Source organism: Lutjanus erythropterus, chromosome 17 (genome assembly GCF_056507025.1).
Source record: "Lutjanus erythropterus isolate fLutEry1 chromosome 17, fLutEry1.hap2, whole genome shotgun sequence".
Lineage (NCBI taxonomy): Eukaryota > Metazoa > Chordata > Actinopteri > Lutjaniformes > Lutjanidae > Lutjanus > Lutjanus erythropterus.
The window spans coordinates 23,173,569-23,193,322 of NC_139333.1; the positions used below are offsets into that span (position 1 = coordinate 23,173,569).

At 39.1% G+C, this 19,754-nt stretch overlaps 1 protein-coding gene across 1 annotated transcript; it reads left to right on the forward strand.

The window, feature by feature from the left end:
* Positions 1-3: 3 nt before the first annotated feature.
* On the forward strand, positions 4-19,359 carry rgs9b (regulator of G protein signaling 9b). The gene is made up of 19 exons (XM_084741221.1): positions 4-448; positions 3,972-4,068; positions 5,354-5,404; positions 5,618-5,724; positions 6,462-6,513; positions 6,596-6,654; positions 6,727-6,803; positions 6,894-6,975; positions 8,253-8,315; positions 9,465-9,494; positions 9,622-9,683; positions 11,345-11,458; positions 11,563-11,678; positions 12,219-12,306; positions 12,648-12,786; positions 12,948-13,030; positions 14,475-14,592; positions 17,943-18,349; positions 18,734-19,359. The coding sequence occupies exons 1-19, from the start codon at positions 380-382 to the stop codon at positions 18,894-18,896; spliced, it is 1,977 nt and encodes a 658-aa protein (XP_084597347.1). The 5' UTR covers positions 4-379; the 3' UTR covers positions 18,897-19,359.
* The last annotated feature ends 395 nt before the right edge of the window (positions 19,360-19,754 follow it).

Sequence of the window (19,754 nt, forward strand, 5' to 3'; positions counted from 1 at the left end):
TGAGCTGAAGATCAGAGAACGGCTGACAATATTTGATGAAAGAAGTGCTACGTTTTTTTTTTTTTTATTGTTCTCGACTTTTCTTTGTAATTTTATGTCATTGATAGATATTGAGTGATGTTATGCATTTGCGTGTTTTTTAAATTACAATGTCATCAAAATAATTCAATTATAACGTCCCCGTGAATGCAACAAGTCAGTATGCATCAGCATCTCCCCAGTTTCCAACGCTCCAAACAAGAGCTTATGGAGAACACGTGAAGGCAGCATCAGTATCTATCATTGCACTTCCCCTCCAGCATCCCCACACGACACAGGGCGCACAGGCGACAGTAGCATCGTATGTGTGTGTGAGAGAGAGTGAAAAGCATCAGACACCATGACCATCAGAAACACTCTCCGGGATCATGGACAGAGGTATCGACCTCGAATGGCTTGTCTTAAGAAGGTAGGCTCTCCTTTTACATCAGACTTGATGATCACAGTCTTATTGACTATACCTGCAGACGCACCTATAGATTAGGTCACTTATATGAATTGTCTAACGCAGTGCTTGAACTGAAATGGACTGATGCAGCCTTAGAAAACCTGGCTGTATCGGCATTTTTTTTAACATTAAAAACCACATTCTCTGCAGGTTCTCAGTGGAATTCCTGATGTTTTTAGTGTTTATAAGACATTTTTGCAAAGCAACAAAGCTCATATGTACCCTTTGGACACCAGAATGCTTTGAAAAACAACAACAAATAGATAATTCATGTACCATGTTTCAATTATGCGTGCAAATCTACATTTTAGTCACCCAGTTGATTATAATTTGGGGACAAAAATAACATTTCATAACAGACAACCATTCTGAAATACATGCAACATAATGACAGCATATCAAAACTAAAATAATAAATGTGCCATGTTTCAATTATGCATGCAAATCTGAATTGTAGTCACCTAGTGGATAAGAATTTTGTGGGAAAAAACATTTCAGAACATTCAACCATTCAGAAATACATGGCACAGAATGACAAGACGTCAAAACTACAGTTATAAATGTGCCATGTTTCAATTAAACATGCAAATCTGAATTTTACTCACCAAACTGATCAGAATTTGGGGACAAAAATAACATTGCATAATATTCAACCATTCTGAAATACATGCAACATAATGAGAAGACATAAAAACTACAGTAATAAATGTGCAATGTTTCAATTATGCATGCAAATCTGATTTTTAGTCACCTTGTTGATTAAAATTTGAAGAAGAAAAAAAATCATAATACCCAAGCATGCAGAAATACACGGGACAGAATGACAACACATCAAACTATAATGAAATTTTACTCACCTTATGGATTAGATTTGGGGAAAAGTAAGATTTCATAGGAACCGAGCATTCAGAAATACATGTAATAGAATGACAAGACATCAAAACTAAAATATTAAATGTGCCATGTTTCAATTATGCGTGAAAATCTGGATTTTAGTCACCAAATTGAAAAGAATTTGGGGAAAAATAAGATTTCATAAGAGGCAAGCTTTTAGAAACACATGTAACAGACTGACAGGACATCAAAAAAAACAAAACAAAAACAAATGTCATCTTAGTCTGTCTGTCTGTCTGTCACACTAAATGTTTGATTGTGTTTGTTTTGTTGCAACCTTTTCACAGTGATAAGGTCATTCAGTTTAATAAGCATTAAGCCTGGATCAGTATCACAGCCTTCATCTACACCGAGCAGAAGAAGTTAATCCAGGCTCTGTGCACTGGACAACAACAGCCAGACGAGTGGGGCTCAATTCATCATCTCACATTTCAAATTCATTCACTTGATCTGGGTGTTTATCACAGTGAAATCGCTTTTGTGCAGGAAATAATTAAGACAAGAAGTCTTTCATTAGCAAAATATTTTCAGAGTCTATTGATCCGGCGCTGACAATGCCCAGCTCTCCAGGGGAATGCTCATTTCCAGGAGAACTTCATGTTTTGGTCCATGAAAGCCCACTTTGGTCGGGCTCAGCCTGGGGCTTATAGCCTCTCCAGGATGACTTCAAAGCTCAAAGCCACTTCAAACGGGCCCGGGAGTCAGCGTCTCTCTCTCTCTCTCTCTCTCTCTCTCTCTCTCTCTCTCTCTCTCTCACACACACACACACAATTTCACACACATGTACGCACACAAACTGAATTAATGTACTGCATGGTTTCTTGCTTTCCAGTAGCTGCACACCTGAGCTGTGGTATCAGATGATGTGATAACTGTTTATAGAGGGCAGTGACTCACTGAACGCCTCCCACACACAAACCAAACAAAGGCCATGAGATCACAAACCTCTCATCTCACCTCCCGCCACGTTGAAATGCAGCGTTAAGGCTCAGTGTAATGTCATTTCTGAATAAAAAGTGAAATAGTGACAATGAGAGAGTCTTTAAATCACCCAGTATTTGTCTGAGAAAAGTTTTCATTACAAGCTTTGATAGGGAGCCTTAAAGGGATAATTCAGATATTTTTGAAGGGGGTTGCATGAGGTACTTATCCATAGTCAGTGTAGAGTAGATGGTGGCTGACACGCCCCCAGTTTGGAAAAACAGCAGGGGTAGCAAAATGTATTTTAACCATCTAAAAAAAAAAATCAATATCAATTGAAGCATATGCTGTATTTATAATATTCACACCACTTTACTGTCAGGAAACTGTCATTATATAAACCAAATATCACTCTGTCCAAAACAACCAGACTCCATTGGGAAAATCAGTAATTTTACCTTGCAGAACATGTGAGTAGCTGGTGTACCGCTGCCTTGATCTGTTGGTTTGCTCATGTTATTGTGTGGCTTTGATGAATTTAAACTAACCTTTTAAAACACTTGAGTCACACAATAACACAAACAAGCAAAATAGGCGTCAGTAGCCCAGCAACTCCTGTGTTCTGTGAGGTAAAACTGGCGTTTTTGCCAACGGAGTCAGGCGGCTTAGTGATATTTGGCCTTCGGAAAAGTAAGACTGTACATTGGCAAGAATCTGTCAATATGATACCTATCAGGATATATGGTTATCAGTTAAAAAATCAATACATTGCAATACCGCAATAGCAAGGTGTTATATTGCTAACTGACATAGTACAAAGAACATCAACATATGCATAAAATCTGAGTTAAAAAGTTACTTGTTTATGCAGTGAGAACAGTGAAGTTTTTGCGGTCAGTGTTTTAACACAACACAAAGTGAACCACTGCCACAAATCTTTGTATCACAATATAATGATACAGTGTTTTAAAGAATTGATACGATATCAAAAAACATAATATCGTGATCGTGATCATAATATGTTTTCTGACTCCCCTACAAAAAAGGCTGTTTGATGGTAAGATATGGAAAAAATAACAATACTTGGCTTATATAACAGTAGTTTCCCACCAGAAAAAGCTGTCTGATAACAAGGTAAAGTGGTGAAAATATTCTAAATATAGTGCATTCTTCAACCTTTTTCAGCTTTTTTTTAGGAGGTTAAAAGTTTGTTGCTGACCCTGTCCACAGCAATTCATTGCTTAACTTCCTACGCCGGTACACCTGCCACTTCTCCAAACTGGAGATGTGCCGACCGTCATAAAACACTGACTATGGATAAGAACCTCTTACAGCCTCACCTCAAATAATCCAATATGTCATTTTAATATCCCACGGGGACAATCTGACCATTTTAGTTTTCAGAGAAAATTAGCTGCCACTTATCTAAACACCTATCTTTCATTAAAAGAGGTCAAAAAGAGGTGAATTATTTTGGAGCACATTTCATTCACAATTCCATCAAATTGCAGCACATGCTGCACTTATTTTCTTACTTTGCTCTGCAACATGTTGTTGCATCAATGTGTCGGCATGGTGACTTCTGCCCCTCCACCCCCTTCACCACCTCATTCACAATCAGTTGTCGTGGTTACCTCCTCTCAGTCTCACCCTTCATGTTTCTTTGCAGGCGGAGATGGTGGTGCTGGAGATGCAGGACCCCAAATCAGGAGTTAAGTCACAGCCTCAGAGACTGGTCATCACAACAATACCACACGCTATTACTGGTAAATATAACACACACACACACACACACACACACACACTGGTGAATGCACATATACAGTCGTACACACTTGATGTTATTCAGCCGCTGGTTGAGTGATTGCGCCTGCATAGTCTCACTGGAGGATACCAGAGCTCCGGGCTCAAACTCGAGAGCTACAGATTTAATCTCCATGACAACCCCCGTGGTCTCGGAGTCGGAGAGAGGGAAAAAGTAGGAGGTGAAGGAGGAGGATGGTGATTGAGCGGGCGAGAGGAAAAGAGCGAGAAACAGAGACAGAAGCAAGAGAAAAACCAAGAGAGACAGCGAGGAGGCGGAGAGGAAGAGAGGAAACCTCGGCTTTTACGTCATTTGTGAGCTTTGAATCCAACCAGGTTAAAACAGATGAAGCTGCTTGTCCTCTTCACACTATTTCTTTCCTCTCCTTTCCTTTTTTCTGTCACCTCTTGTCTCCTTTCCTTTCAGTTTCTTTCCTTTCTCTTTCTCTCCCACTCCATCCTTTCCTTTCCTTTTTTCTTCATCCCTTTCTATGCTCCTGCATCCCATCCCGTCCCGTCCCACCCTGTCCTTTCCTTTCCTTTTTTCCTTTAACTCTTGTCTCCTTTCCTTTCAGTTTCTTTCCTTTCCTTTCAGTTTCTTTCCTTTCCTTTCAGTTTCTTTCTTTTCCTTTCTTCACTCCTCCTCTGTCCCTTCCTGTCCCATTCCCTTTTTCTTCCTTCATTTTTTCCTTGCCTCTGGCCTCCATTTCTTTCCCTTCCTTGTCTCTCCTCCTCCACCCTTTCCCTTCCTTTCCTTTCCTTTTCCTTTTCCTTTCCTTTTTCTTCATCTCTTGTCGTCCTTTCCTTACCATACTTTCCTTTCCCTTCCTCTTTGCCATCCTGTTCAGTCCCATGCCTCCTTTCCTTTCTCTCCATTCCATTTCCTTTCCCTTCTTCACTTCACCTCTGTCCAGTCCTATCTTTTTTTCTCCCTTCCGTTATTTCTTGGGTCTTGCCTCCACTCCCTTCCATCTCTTTCCTTTCCCTTTCTCTCCTTCTCCACCCTTTCTTTTCCTTGCCTTCCTTCTTTCCTCCTCCTCCTCCTCCTCCTCATCTCCTCTTCCATCTGTCTCCTCACATCAGGAGGTTCACAGTCAGTTGTGCTGTATCACAGAGGGGTCTGTCTGGCATTTAGAGGCACACAATCACCTTCACTGTTAAAGCTGCTTTTGTAACTGGTTATATATACATATATTATATCTATTTTATATATATTTTTTACCTCTGACCTCCTTCTGTTCCCCTCAGGTGAAGACATCATCGCGTGGTTAGCAGACAGATTCCAAATAAACACACAAGGTGAGGCACCTGATGCCACTCATATGTGCATAACACACAGAGGAATTCAGTTGAAAGTGTCTCTTTTAATTAAAAATTGTTTTTATGATGTTATCATACTGTATGGCCTTTCAAGTGATTGTAATTAGCCATGAACCTTCGTTTGAAGTGAATATCATCAGAAATGTCAGTCAAAGTTAAATTCCTGCTCATCTCTCTATCTGTTGTCTTCAGAGGCGAGGAGTTTTGGCTCCATGCTGGTGGCGTTAGGATACATCTACCCTCTACAAGACCACAAACGCTTAGTGATCAAACCAGATGCATCCCTCTATCGCTTCCAGGTAAACACGGCACACATTTAAAACCAAAGTCTCGCACCAATTTCAGTTTTCAACCACTAGTAGCACAACGGGCCTCATGCCAGAGCATTTTTGGATTCTTATCTTAACTCCCTCTTACTTTATTTCATATGAAGGGCTCGTACAAACATACAGCGTCAGGAACTGTGTAAATGATCCGCCTGTGTGTATTTGAGTGCATGTGCATGACACTTGTAAATTAGCATAATTAACGCCACAATGATACCATATTTTGAAGTCCTGCTTTCAGAGATCCTTAAAAGAAAGCCTGTGATTTTAACAGTGTCAGCAGTGGCATTAAGGGACCTGCTGAAGCACATAACAGGAAAAAACGAATGCTGTCACTGAGGAGGGGGTCAAGGGGAAGTTTCCATAAAATTTCCATTGTTGAATGAGGAAACTTAAACTTAAGATGAGAAAAAAATAAGAATGAAAATGAAAATGACGAAAATAATTAGAAAAAAGTGTGTTTCGTAACTTATTAATTAATAATGAGTCATTGATCAATCAGTTGTTTGCATTTTCAACTATTAATTAAGGAAAATACACAAATTTGCCACCCTTTCTTTTAACTTTAAGCCTTCCTCCTTTAATAAAATAAAATAAAATAAAATAAAAGTAGTCAGCCATGACTTCAGCATGTGCAAAAAACAAATTAGTCCTTAATAAATAAAATAAAAATAAGAGAAATAAAATAAATCTGTTTTTGTCCTTTCCAGACACCATATTTCTGGCCCACACAGCAGTGGCCCGTCGAGGATACAGATTATGGTGAGTGTGACTGGAGTTTTTTTTTTTCCACATTTCTCTCTGTCTCACTCCACTAACACTCCTTTCCTCGCCGTTATTGCAGCAATCTATCTGGCGAAAAGAAACATACGCAAGAAAGGCATCCTGGAGCTGCACGAGCAGGTGAGAACTGAGACCCGTGAGTGATTCATTGTGCTCGCTGGCATTTACCAAGGTGTTACTTTATGTCCTCAGGAGCAGTATAACCGCCTTCACAAGTGGATGAATCATAAATGGGATTTCATTGTGATGCAAGCTAAAGAGCAGTACAGGTAGGTGTGTGAGAAACTCAAAGACGACGCTACGTTTTTAAGATCAACGAGGTGTTACGATTGTTCTGTGAGCTTGTGTGTGATTTTCAGGGCTGCAAAGGAGAGGAAGAAACCGGACCGTGTGGTGTTCGAGTGCCAGGAGAGAGCCTACTGGGTAGTTCACAGACCTCCGGTGAGAATACACTTCACAGCTTCATGTAGATATGAGTGGATTTCCAGCAGACACAGAAGTCTGAAAATAAATTGCACTCCACCTCTATACCTCCCAGGGTATCTAATTATCTCTACCCATGATGCCTCATTACCATTACATGTCCAGTCAGAGGAAAAGGGCATGACTGATTAATATTTCACGCTGCGTAGGAGAATGCAGTGCAATAGTTTGCACCTTATGTTTGCGGCATCGTGAGTCAGTGCTTCACCCTGTTTTAATGACCAGGCTGAGCGGGAACCTGCACCCCAGACCTCCAGGGTCCCTGAAGGACCCACGTTCACCATGTGTCATTTTGATTCAAGGTAATTTGATCAAGTACAGATTTGTTTGGGAATACTTTCCACTAAAGTAAATATCAACTGACAGGATAAGTGCCTTAATGCAGGTCCTGTCTGGGGCCCAGACATTTATTATTTCAGATCATACATAACCTGTTTACACCTGGTATTAACATGCGTCCTATGGGCAGGCTTGGGGAATAATGGATTATATTAAACGGAATTATGTAATTAGGATACAAAAAAAGGTATCTGTATTCCATTACAGTGTCAGAAAAAAAAACATAATCAGATTGCAGATATATTTAGTAAAAATCTCATTTAAATAAACTTTTACAGTTCAGACCAGCCATGAACATTAGACCACTAACATTAGCTACACAAATCAATAACTAATGGTAGCTACACTGAACAACTGCTAACGTTAGCTAACCAGACCAACCACTAACAGTAGACTGCTAACATTAGCTACACAAACCAATGATTAATGTTTGCTACACAGAACAGCCGCTAACTTTAGCTACACAGACCAACCGCTAGAGTTAGCCTCATAGACCAACAGCTATCACACACTTTTTTATTTAAACTGCAGTAAAATCAGGATTTGTTTCATCTCTTTTATCACTCGACAGTTACAGACAGTACACAGACTTATTCTTTTGTTCCAACGAGCCAAAGCCGACTTTCTATCTAAGATAATGTCATAAACCAGAAACAGATGGATCCAGACAAACAACTTCCTTTAAGTTGTATTTGTAGTGTTGAACAGTGAATTCAGTAAATCATATTTTACTCGTTCCTGGCGACTGGCCTGTTGTTGTCAGATGGTCAGGAAAAGTGTGACACATTAGCAGCCTACGATTAGCATTAGAAAACAGCCATCTGCTTGAATTAATTAGTCATTTGGTAAACACACATTTTTTTGTTGTTGTTGTGCGTGTGTGTTTGTGTGTGTAGCCGGGGACAGTGAGTGCCATGGACTACGGGCTGGATCGACGAATAGATCCTAACGCAGACGAGGTAACAGGTGAGTCTCTGAGTGACGTGTACGATCATAATTCCTGTCAATCAGCTTATATTCAATAAGAGGCTTTAATGCATGAATCCAGCTGCAGTAAGGGCTGCTGATCTTCTCTTTCCTTTTCCCCGTCAGCTGTTTCAAATCATTTAACTTATCTTTTACTACAATTAATCTCTTCTCTTTTCCTCTTTTCTCTTTTCTTCTCTCTGCAGGCATTTCCCACGGCTTTCTTTATGTATTCACACTTTTAAACTTACAAACACCAGCACACACACATGCAACACCCATGTTTGCATATATTATTATTATATATGTATAATAATAATAAGGTAAGGTAAGAAAATCCTTTATTTGTCCCACAACAGGAAAATTTGCAGCGTTACAGCAGCAAAGTGAAATCATAATAATACTTTTATTGCATAAAAATCAAGGAAAATAAAATTTTTTAAAAGAAGTGCAGCAGTGCGTTTATGCAAAGCAAAATGCAAAGCAGAGTCATAGCTAATTAAAGGCTGAAGTTAGTGAAGAGATAAGTTTTTAGCTTTCTTTTAAATATAGTCAGTGAGCTGCTTCTCTTAGATCCATAGGCAGTGTGCTCCTTTGGGGTGTAACTTAAAAACGCTGCATCCCTGACTTTCTTTCGGCTGTTTCTGGGAAGCTCCAATAAACCAGCAGCAGATGATTGTAGTGTTCTTGGAGGCAAACGGAGAACGAGGGAGTTAGCAAAGTAGCTTGGTCCTAGCCTATTAAGGGCTCCGTATGAAAGGAGAAGGATCTTAAAATAAATTCTGAATGCTGCAGGAAGCAGCAGTGCAGAGCAGCTAAAACTGGGCTAATGTGCTCTTCCCCTTCTGGTTCTGGTTAATTTTGGTGCACAAAATAACAAGGTCCCAATTAACAAAAAGAAAAACCCTCGTCAAGTGTAATGCATCGTGTAAACATTGTGTTATGAGAGTGCGATACTACTCTTGTAACCCAAGAACCACATCTTAACCTTCAAACAGCCGTTTGTAGGAGAAGGAATCCAAAACATCTTCAATTTCAACGTCAAAAACACACAAAAACATCATGCACACAAACACACAGCAGCTTTTTTAAGATATGATAAATAACCTGCAGTGTAATATTTCATATGTTTTCCTCTGCAGGCAAAAACACCTGATTTCTACGAGAGAATCGTGAGTGACATTTTATTTTCCACCCCTACTTTTTACGGTCGTACTAACCATCAGCGGTGATCCACAGAGACAGATCTGTTGTCTTCACATTTTTACAGCTGTCATCTGTCTCTCCCGCTTCCTGCAGATGATCTTTACCCAGCAGTCCATCATGAGGCCCAGAGTGAAGTCATCTGTGTCCATTGGCGCGTAAGCCACTCCATCATATTCCCAGTCTGCTTATATATGACAAACCAGTCACCTCAGATTGGCTGAATCATATGGTGAATGTCTCAAAATGGCAAAAAACCTGTTTCAGTTTATCTTCACTGTGAATGTAGGACAGCTGTGGAGATTAGGTTTAATGAGTTCATGTGATATCGTTACAGTAAATGTAGGTTCACTGACTTGTTTGTTATCAGCCAACTAACATGTGATGAGCTATTTCTAAATTGGATTAGAAAACTGGAGTCACCAAGGCTGTAAAATATATGATTTTAATAGTTTAAAGTTGTTGGAATGAATCTGGATCTAAAATAAAATAAAATAAGCCTTCACTGGTTTCAAGAGGGAGATTCTGACGCTGCGGCAACACAAGGATAGAAATAAGTACAGACGAAAAGAGAAAGTGAAAAAATAAAGAATCCATATTAGTAAGTACGTAAAATAAAAATAAGAACTATAAAGAGCAGTTAAACTCAACATCACATACACATCTGCTGTCTTGGCTTGACTCAGTTTGACTCAGAATGGCAGCACAACACGGCATTGATTTGCATTTCCAACAACAGGGCTGCCTGCTCACATAATTTAGTACAGTATAATATGGTGATGGATATAAAATATTATGTAATGTGAAATGTAGTAATATAATACATCATAAGAGTATCGTACAGCAACATAGTACAGGATATATTACAACTGGGATGTTCATTGAGAAAAAGCAAAGAACTGTACTGTGCTTGTTGGCTAGTAGGTAGTAAGATGCTTATTGCATTAATACGTGCTAATAATAGCATGTTAGATAGATAGTTGTTAGATTTTAAGACATTTAAAACCACTTATGAGAAACTCGTTAACAGTTTATAGACTGATTTAGAATGTGGTCTTATGAGTTATGACAGAAAAGTTTATTAATAGTTTAAAAACATTTATTGAGTTTATCTAACTTACATATTATGTCATTGTCAAACTTTTCTGTTGTTGCTGTATTAAGATTTCTGTATATTTCCTTATGCATTTATTAGCAGTTGTCAGCGGAGGAAAAATGTCTGAAAATAGTAATTAATAATAAAAAAAAGGGTTAATAAGTGCATAATAAAGAATTAATTAACCTTAATATGCACTGTTCACACTTTCAATCTGGTAACCCCAAAATGTGTAATTAACTGTTAATAAGTGCAGAATGAAGTATGTAAAAATCTTAGTAAAGGTTTAACAATGACACAACAGGTTAAACTCAGTAAATGTGTTCATAATGCTGTTATAAACAATTATAAGAAACTTTTAAGGCTTTTACTAACAAGCAGTTTCTTGTAAGACTGCTTTTTATTAATATCTTTTAACCTTACAATAAATGTGTTTATTATGCTATTATTAACACTTATATTGTCTTATAACACATTCATGTTAATAAACATCTTATAAGGGCCTTGTTACTAATTAACTAACTTTTTTTAGATGCACCTTAATAAAAAGTCTTACCTGAAGTGGTGTGATCAACATAACTGGTTATTCCTGGTATACACCTGAGCATATCGTGACATTACTTTTATAAATGATATGTAGGAAAGGAAAGCAGTAAGAAAGGAAGTAAGGAAGTCCTTTCTTCAGACAGTAAAACAGTAACTTATTTTCTCCTGTTCTTGCAGATTGGTGAAGTACTGTGCCACCTACAGCAGCCATGATCCTTTCCTCTCCCAGTGTCTTCCCAGCAACCCCTGGCTCACTGATGATGTCACGTACTGGACCTTGAACATGCCCAAGTGAGTCAGCTGATGGTGATACATAATTTATACTGTATAATTCAAAATTCCTCTTTCATCTTGATGAATTTCTTCCTCTCCCTCTCTCTCTCTCTGTGGAAAAGTGTGGAAATACCAACTAAGATGCGTGTGGAGAGGTGGACGTTCAGCTTTGGAGAGCTGCTCTCAGACCCTCGAGGACGAGACGACTTCAGACTCTTCCTGAAGAAAGAATTCAGCGGTACGAGGGTGGTTATTTTAATTAGATCACATACAAAAAACAAACAAACAAACAAAAAAAGTAGAACAGCACCAATTACATCTTCATTTGGTACAGATTCCTGTAGTAAATGATAATTACCTCTAATATTTCAAATAATTTCGCAACTGCAAAATCAGTCAAAATAATCGCAGTTAGATAATTTAATCTCTATCTGCATCATGTCAGCAGCAACAGAAAATAAATTGCCGTTATGTTAATGTGTGCAAGGTTATGCAAGGAAGATTATGATAACGATTTCATTACACACAACACAGTTCCAAAACTTTAACAAAACTTTCAAGGATTTGAATAATTCCATGCCTTTTCCAGGCCTGGAAAACAAGATTTTAAAACTTCATGACCTTTCTGGGTTTTCCATTTTTATGAATCCTGTTGCAAACGTGCTGCATTGTAGGTATAATTTTGGTCACACCATGTTCAGCCATGAGAACAGGCTAAGAATAGTGAAATAGTCTGTGTTTTCTGTCTTTCTTTATTGTTTTCTGTTCTATTCTAAAGGTGAGAACTTGGCGTTCTGGGAGAGCTGTGAAGATCTGAAGTGGGGCACTGCTGCGACGATGAGCGGGAAAGCAGAGCAGATCTACAAGTAATGTTCATTAATCTTGTGATGTTGATTGCAGTAGCATTTGGAAATAGAGCAGAAACAATTAGTTGACAGAAAAGTGATTGCATCTATTTTTATAATGGATAGTTGGAAATCCCAGCTGGAAATCATTTGGTCTCACATTGATCAGTTGAAATGAGATGTGTGCAGTGAAGTATAGAGAACAATATTGTGAAATGTAGCGGAGAAGAAGTAAAAAGAAGCACGAAAAGATTACTCAAGTACAAGTTTGAGGCACTTGTACTTGAGTAAATATACTTAGTTACTTTCCACCACTGCTTGTTATAGTGTTCTGTCTGTTTGTTCCACTCTCCTGATCTCAGGACATTCCTGGCACGTGGTGCACCACGGTGGATCAACATCGACGGAAAGACGATGGAAATCACAGTGAAAGGCCTGCAACACCCACACAGATACGTCTTGGACGCGGCCCAAACTCACATCTACATGCTCATGAAGAAGGTCAGTGAACACACCATGAGCTGCGTTTGAAAAACACAAGATGATGTTTGTGTTATAATTACCACAAGCTTGAAATCACCAACACCAAACACCAGTGACTCATGATGAGTTTGTGTGTGTGTGTGTGTGTGTGTGTGTGTGTGTGTGTGTGTGTGCTGCAGGACTCATATGGCCGATACATGAAATCTCCGGTGTTTAAGGACACGACGAAGAAGGCCATCTGTCCTGATGAGCACAAGTTCACGTAAGTAGCAGCTTTTAATTCAGACATTTTTTTATTTAAGGGGAAAATCCTTCTTATTAATGGTGGTGGTCAGATAAAACCCTTGGAATATAAAAAGGTTCCCGGTAGATCCCCAAGTGTGATCTAAAATGTTTGGAATCCGAAAAGGTTCTTGGTAGAACCCCTTTGGCGGGTTCTAGATAAAACCCTTGGAATATAAAGTGGTTCTCCATGGAACTCCCTGGGTGGGTTTCTTGTCAGCACCCTTAGAAAATGGAATGGTTCCAGATAGCACCCCCTAGATGGACTCTAGATAAAACCCTTGGAATAGAAAAAGGTACTCCATGGACCCACCTGGGGTTTTGTTAGGACCCTTAGAAAGTGGAACGGCTCCAGGTAGAATCCTCAGAGCAGTTTCTGGGTGGAACCATTACACCATAGAAAGGGTTCTCTGTAGAACCTCTTATAGGGGGCTCTGGGTGAAGCCTTTCATAGACGGTTCTAGATCGAACTCTCTGAAAGGGTCCCATGTGGAACCTTTATAAAAGGTTCTAACAGGAACCAAAAAGGATTCCTGATAGAAAGCCAAAGAACCCTTTATGGTTCTATTTAGCATTTTTATTTTTAGGAGTAACCCAGCCAGGAGTATGAAGGAAAGAGCTGACATGAACCACTCAAGACATTTTTTTGCTATATTAGCTAACTAGCAGTGTGTCCGCATTAGCAAACAAGCTAACGTGAGCTAACATTTAGCTAACATTTAGCCAGGCAAAACCACAATATCACAATATATTTTAAAGGGTTTTGCAGTTAAGTTACCTTTGACTTTGGACTTTGTGTTGAACTCTCTGTTGTGATGGATGCCAGTTATTTGTTGAAGTTAGCGCACTCCATTTCTAAGCTAACATTAGCGTTGGGGAACGCACATAAGCACATATCTTTTCGATTTTCCTGAAAAAAACGTCCACAGACTGTTACAGGCAACTGAGAAAGTCAAGGAAATTCTCATTTATTAGGTTACACTACAGTTCACACATTAATGCAAAATGATTAACACATGATTTGCTTCACATTCTTACATACTGTGCCTTTAATTCATGGCACATTTTCAGACGATGTTGAGCTTTTATCGACTGCTTTAATTGGGAAAAAATACAGAGCTTAAAGTACAACAAATGAAGAGAAGAAAGCTCTGTAAAGGATGACTTGGCATTGAGATCGCTGAGGGAAAACAAAGTTTATGTTTCTCATTTCTCTGGCTGATATTAGTGTCCCTGCAGCCTCTTGAAACCACCACATTCATCACTCTCCAAAACTTAATTTTCACCTTGTCTTTCCTTCCCTCCTCTTCTCTTTGCTGCTCAATCTCACTCTCCACCTCTTCCCTCTTGTCATCTCTCCTGTTTCTCTCCGCCGTACACCCTTCTCCTTCCTCTCCTCTCTCCTCTTTCTCGCGGTCTCCCAGTGACGCCCAGCTGGAGCAGAATGCAAAGAACAGACAGCCGGGTCTCAGCCCCATCGTCCTCCGGCAGCTGGAGCAGGAGCAGAAGGCCAAGATGGCCGCCAATGTTGACATCACACAGGTCATGAGCAAACTCAGCAAGCAGGGCAGGGAGGCACCACCTCCTCCTCCTGCTGCTGCTCCTCCTGCTCAGAAAGAACAGAAACAGGGTTGAATTGTACCTACTAATGTGTCAGGGTTACGATTTTCCAGTGTTATTTTATTGGATTTTTTATATATAGAAGCTATAGTTTGCTTCTCATTTATAATGTTTCCATTTCAGCTTAAGTTTGAAGCTGCTATAATCAATATTTTTATAATAATAATGGTTCAAATGACTGTTTAATGTGAAAGGGGTTGCTCATAGTAATAAACCCATAAAGAATATATAATTATAAACCTCACAGTGTGTTAACATTATGTTACTGTGTTAGCATAAAAGCTCTAAAAATCAACTCAATCAGTCAAACAGCAGACAGTTAGCAATTAATTGGTGAACATAGTGATGCATATAGCACCAAAAGAGATAGATAGATTTTTTTCTCAAACATTGGTGGAGACCAAAAACAGAGCTAAAAGAGTAAATACTGGTCTTAAATTCACCAGGTGCTCAGAAAACACAACTCCAGATTAAAGCTAGTGTTGCTGAATGTGTAAAACCACGCAATCATTTGTCACATGAGCTTAAAAGACAATAATATGTCAGTGTTGTGTTCAGTTTGTTTCCGCTGCCCCCGAGTGGCCAAAAACGGAAGTGTTGCAGATTTAGTGATGTTCAAGCGTCTGCAAACACTGCTAAAGTCGCTTGGTAAAAACGCAGCACCATCTAGCAACTGATTTTATTATTCTAGTACCAAGAATTTAATTCACATTTTAGTATTAATAATAAAAAGCAGAGACTGATACTTGGCATTCTGGTATTGAAATATTGCCACACAAAATATTATTATTATACTGTCTCCCCCAACCCCAATGTCAGAGAATCACAAAGGCCAATTTCCAGCGTGACGTTCAGTGGATGAAACTCTTATTTTGGTAGTTATTTAAGCCTCAGAATGCCACAAAAAAAATCTACATCATCCAAACTCGATCCTGCAAACTGCTGTCACATTGATGTGTGTTAGTGCCACAGACAGTGCAAGTAATGTTCCTTCAAAAAAAAAAAAAAAAACAAAGAAAAAGAAAAGGAAGGTGAATTAATTGCGACTGGGAACGTGCAATACTAAAAACAAAGCTGTAATTTAGTTGCATGGTGTTATGGTGTTAAAAGGCAAGTGTTAAATTTGTACATGAGGTACAAGTATAAATAATAAACTAATAAAAGACTATTTTAAAGGGTTAGTTCACCCAACTCATTAAAAAATGTTGCACAGACCTCTCATGGTATTTAGCCCAACACATATTTTTGTTTTACATGCCACTGAGACCGAAACCCATTTACCTAACAGATGTCTGAGTTACACACATCTCAAAGGTGGACTAGTAAAACCACTATGAGAGGTTTTGTGATTTTTTTTTTTTTTTTGTTTGAGCCTGTAAACACTAATCACACTAAAGTCTGTACATGATTCACGTTCAGAACTGATCATAAGACGGGACGTCTGTTACCATCTGTTACATTTTTTTTTGTCCATACAAGCTGTTTTTTCTCTCATGTTGTTTGTCATAATTCACGTGTTGTACTGTTCATTTTCACTCATACACTGTTATGTTTATTAGTATTAGTGTAGGTATATGACTGTATGTTTTCTTTTTCATCAGTCACAAGCTAATAAAACCCCCACAAATCACCTCATGTTCATCTGTTTGTCTTGAGTTGTCGTTCATTCACTGTTTTCATGTGATTTTGTTGTCATGCCGCCTGTTCATCTGGACTGTCGTCAGCCTGTCAGCCCATTTGTAATCATTAATGATGATGCTGTCATTATTGGCAATTATGTCAGACAAATCTCAGTGAGGCCTAGAGAAAATTTCTTTGTTTATTCCTTCCTATCTTTATTTTTCTTTACACTTCATTCTATTTTCCCCTCATACTTCTTTGTCGTCCTCTTCCATGTTTGTTTGATTCTCCCATATTGTTTTCACCATACCTATTTTTCTTTCTTTTATTCTGTATTTCTTCCTTTTTCCTGTATGTCTTTCTCCCCATGTTTTTTCTTTCTTTTTTTCCCATGCTTATTTACCTTTCTTTCTTTACCCTGAAAATTACCAATACAAAACATGTTTAAAAAATGTGATTCCCACAATCACTCATGTCAGTGAGGCATTAAAATTACATAAAAATACACATATTACAGCTGAAACAATTAGTTGATTAATTGATTATTTGAGTCATAGAAAACAAATAGCATTTTTTTCAATATTTTATAAATTTTTTAAGTCACTTTTGATACAGCTTAAAGCAGTTTTGCTCCTTTTTTGTGATAGTGAAGTGCATATTTATATTATATTTTGTTATAGCTAGTTGTAAATAGCTAGTTGTAGCCTAAAATGCATTATACATAATATATAATAGTTTCTATAAATTTTCACAGTGCACTGTAATATCTTCTAACACAAGGCTTTATAAGAATGATTCCAACATCAGGCTATATATCTTTTAATTGCATTTTCCTTTTAGTATGGAAGTTTTCTGAAGGTCATGGTGTTTAAAACTGCTGCTGATTACATTTTTTTCAACCAAAGAGCTGCCAAAAGACATCAGTATTTTTTGATGAGTATGAATTTGTTGTAGACACTACACTGTTAGTGGAGGAGACAAAGCAAAGTATGAGAATTTATGTAATTAAATGACTCTGATGCTTATTAGATTTTCAATTATTAAGTCTTTCAGCGTGTTAGAGCCACAACAGAACAAGTTTCCTCTGAGCTGCCGCTCTGTTGGGAGCTCAAATGTCAGGATAAACAAGGCTGTATGACACTGTGGTGACAGAAAACCCCACGATGTTCATTAACACAACAACACAACAAATACGCCTGACTGTCAGTGGCAGATTGTACATTTATTCAAATATTGTACAGAAGTACAGATTAAAGGTACTTGAACTCTTGTAGAATATGATGCATTGTCGTAAATTACCAAACAGTTTATAAAGTAGATAAAATTAACATAAACAAACATTAATGCTGCAGTAATATTGATGCAGAAACAACATATATAATAGTCCATTTTACTGCAGAATGAGCACCTTTACTGTTGATATTTAAATAATGATAGGGTGAGATCACAGTGTGGTAAAGTATCTGAAAACTTCCTCTAACACTGGTGATGCTGTGAAATTTTTCTAAACTTAGGCTTACTATTTATGCAGATGAAGTCTCTTGTTAACATGCATGGAGGGAACATCTGCTGAAAACTTTTCAGACACATTTTTGGAGTGAAATCCTCTCTGTTGCCCTCTGACTTGTGTCTGTTGCACTTTGACCTCACAGCTGTGCCGCTTCACCACTCCTGTCCCCCACCTCGCCGTCTACTCTGGCATCTCTGACTTCCCCTCTGCCAACACCTCGCCCTCCCTCCCTTTCTTGGCCCACACCCCGGCTTGCCCGTCCCCCATCAGCGTGGCCTTGGACAGCACCTCGGCCTCTGAGCGGCGAGTGGAGGCGGCTGAAGGAGAAGGCGGCGAGGGGAATCCTGCGGCTCGGGTCCCGGTGGGTGGAAACGCATCCAGGTCTCGCATGGCCCTGTCCCTGAGGCGACTGCTGAAGCGCGGCTGCACCCCCTCGACCATGTTTGCCAGCCTGTCGCCCAAGTGCCACTCAGCCGCTGGGACGAGTAGCCGCATCCAGCCCATCAGCCCGGATCAACCCAGTCAGGCCCCACCCAGACGGATTGCCAAGTGAGTGTGAGACAAAACGTACTAGACGTGCACACAAAAACAATCCTGCATGCAAAATCCATCACCTAATCTGTAAAGCAAAAGAAACAATATCAATACCACAGTGTGAAAATACTCTGGATAAAACACAATAAAACAAACTATCTGATCAAAGCAGTAGAACAAGAATTCCCATACTCTGTGAGGTAATAATGAAAAAAAAGGGGTTTTGTCACCCTGCCACCCTCAAATTAAAGATGAAACTTCTCACTTTCACCTCATTTTTACCTTTGAAATCCAATGTTCTGGAGTAGAAGTACCATCCTTGTATTTTCTGGCCGCGCTGGATTTTAACAGAGTATTGATGTCAGACATGTGTCTCATCATCTCTCTGCAACTTTGCAGTTTTTTCCAGATTAAAGTGGATATTCCTCCAGAGTGCCGCATCTACCCCATAGAGTCTGAGGACGAGGAGGAGGAGAACAGGGCTGCCTCTCGTGGAGGAGTGGGAGCCAAAGAGATCATCTGCCCCTGGGAGAGCCTCACTCCGCAGAACGGGACGGGCTAATAGGCTTTACATTCACACAGGTATAAAAGGATGAGGTTTTTTAAAATCTGCGTCTGTGTGAGCAGGCAGATTTTTATCATGTTCTGACAGAGATAAAAGATCTCATACAGAGCCTAAAGGGGTAAAATCTCAGTGTGTATCAACCCTGTGTAAATGTGGCCGTATTCTCACCACCAGGCCACAAACTGCAACATAAATACCAAACAACATCAGGACTGACACAAAACAGTCGATCTGGGACGCTCTAGAGATGGCTTTTGGTCTATAGTAGACTGAGCTTCAATTTACTGTGTTTGAGTTTTAACTTTTTAAAGGAAACGTATGTTTTGAGTGTCAAACACCAACTGCCTGTCGCCCTGAAAGGACCCAGTTTCATCTCTGCTGCAGCATCGTTTTTTTCTTCACCGTCCACCCTTAAAAGTATCACAATTTCTCCAAAATATGGCTAAACACACTGCGTTTTTCACAGGTTTAACTTTGTTACTGAAGACCCAATTCTTCCAGTGCAACACCTCCTCTTTTAGCTTTCTTTAATTTATATTTTGTTTGCTTTTTGCTGTTCTGGCCTTCTCCACACAGCCAGGAATATAACTGTAGTAAAGGAAAACTCACTGTGAGTAATTTGTGTGTAATTTTGTGATGTAAACTCCTCCTCAGGTTGTTAAAATCCTAAATTCCCCAGGCAAAAATACTGAGGACATGATCTTGGTAGCACTACAGCTGTGTTTTCTGACACAAAGAAGTTATATTCAACCATATTTTGACATGTTTGCTGTTTGGCGCAAACCTACAAGAAGCATTTGATACTCAAAACACATGTTTTTGGTGGAATATTCTTTTAAAGGGACTGTTCACCCC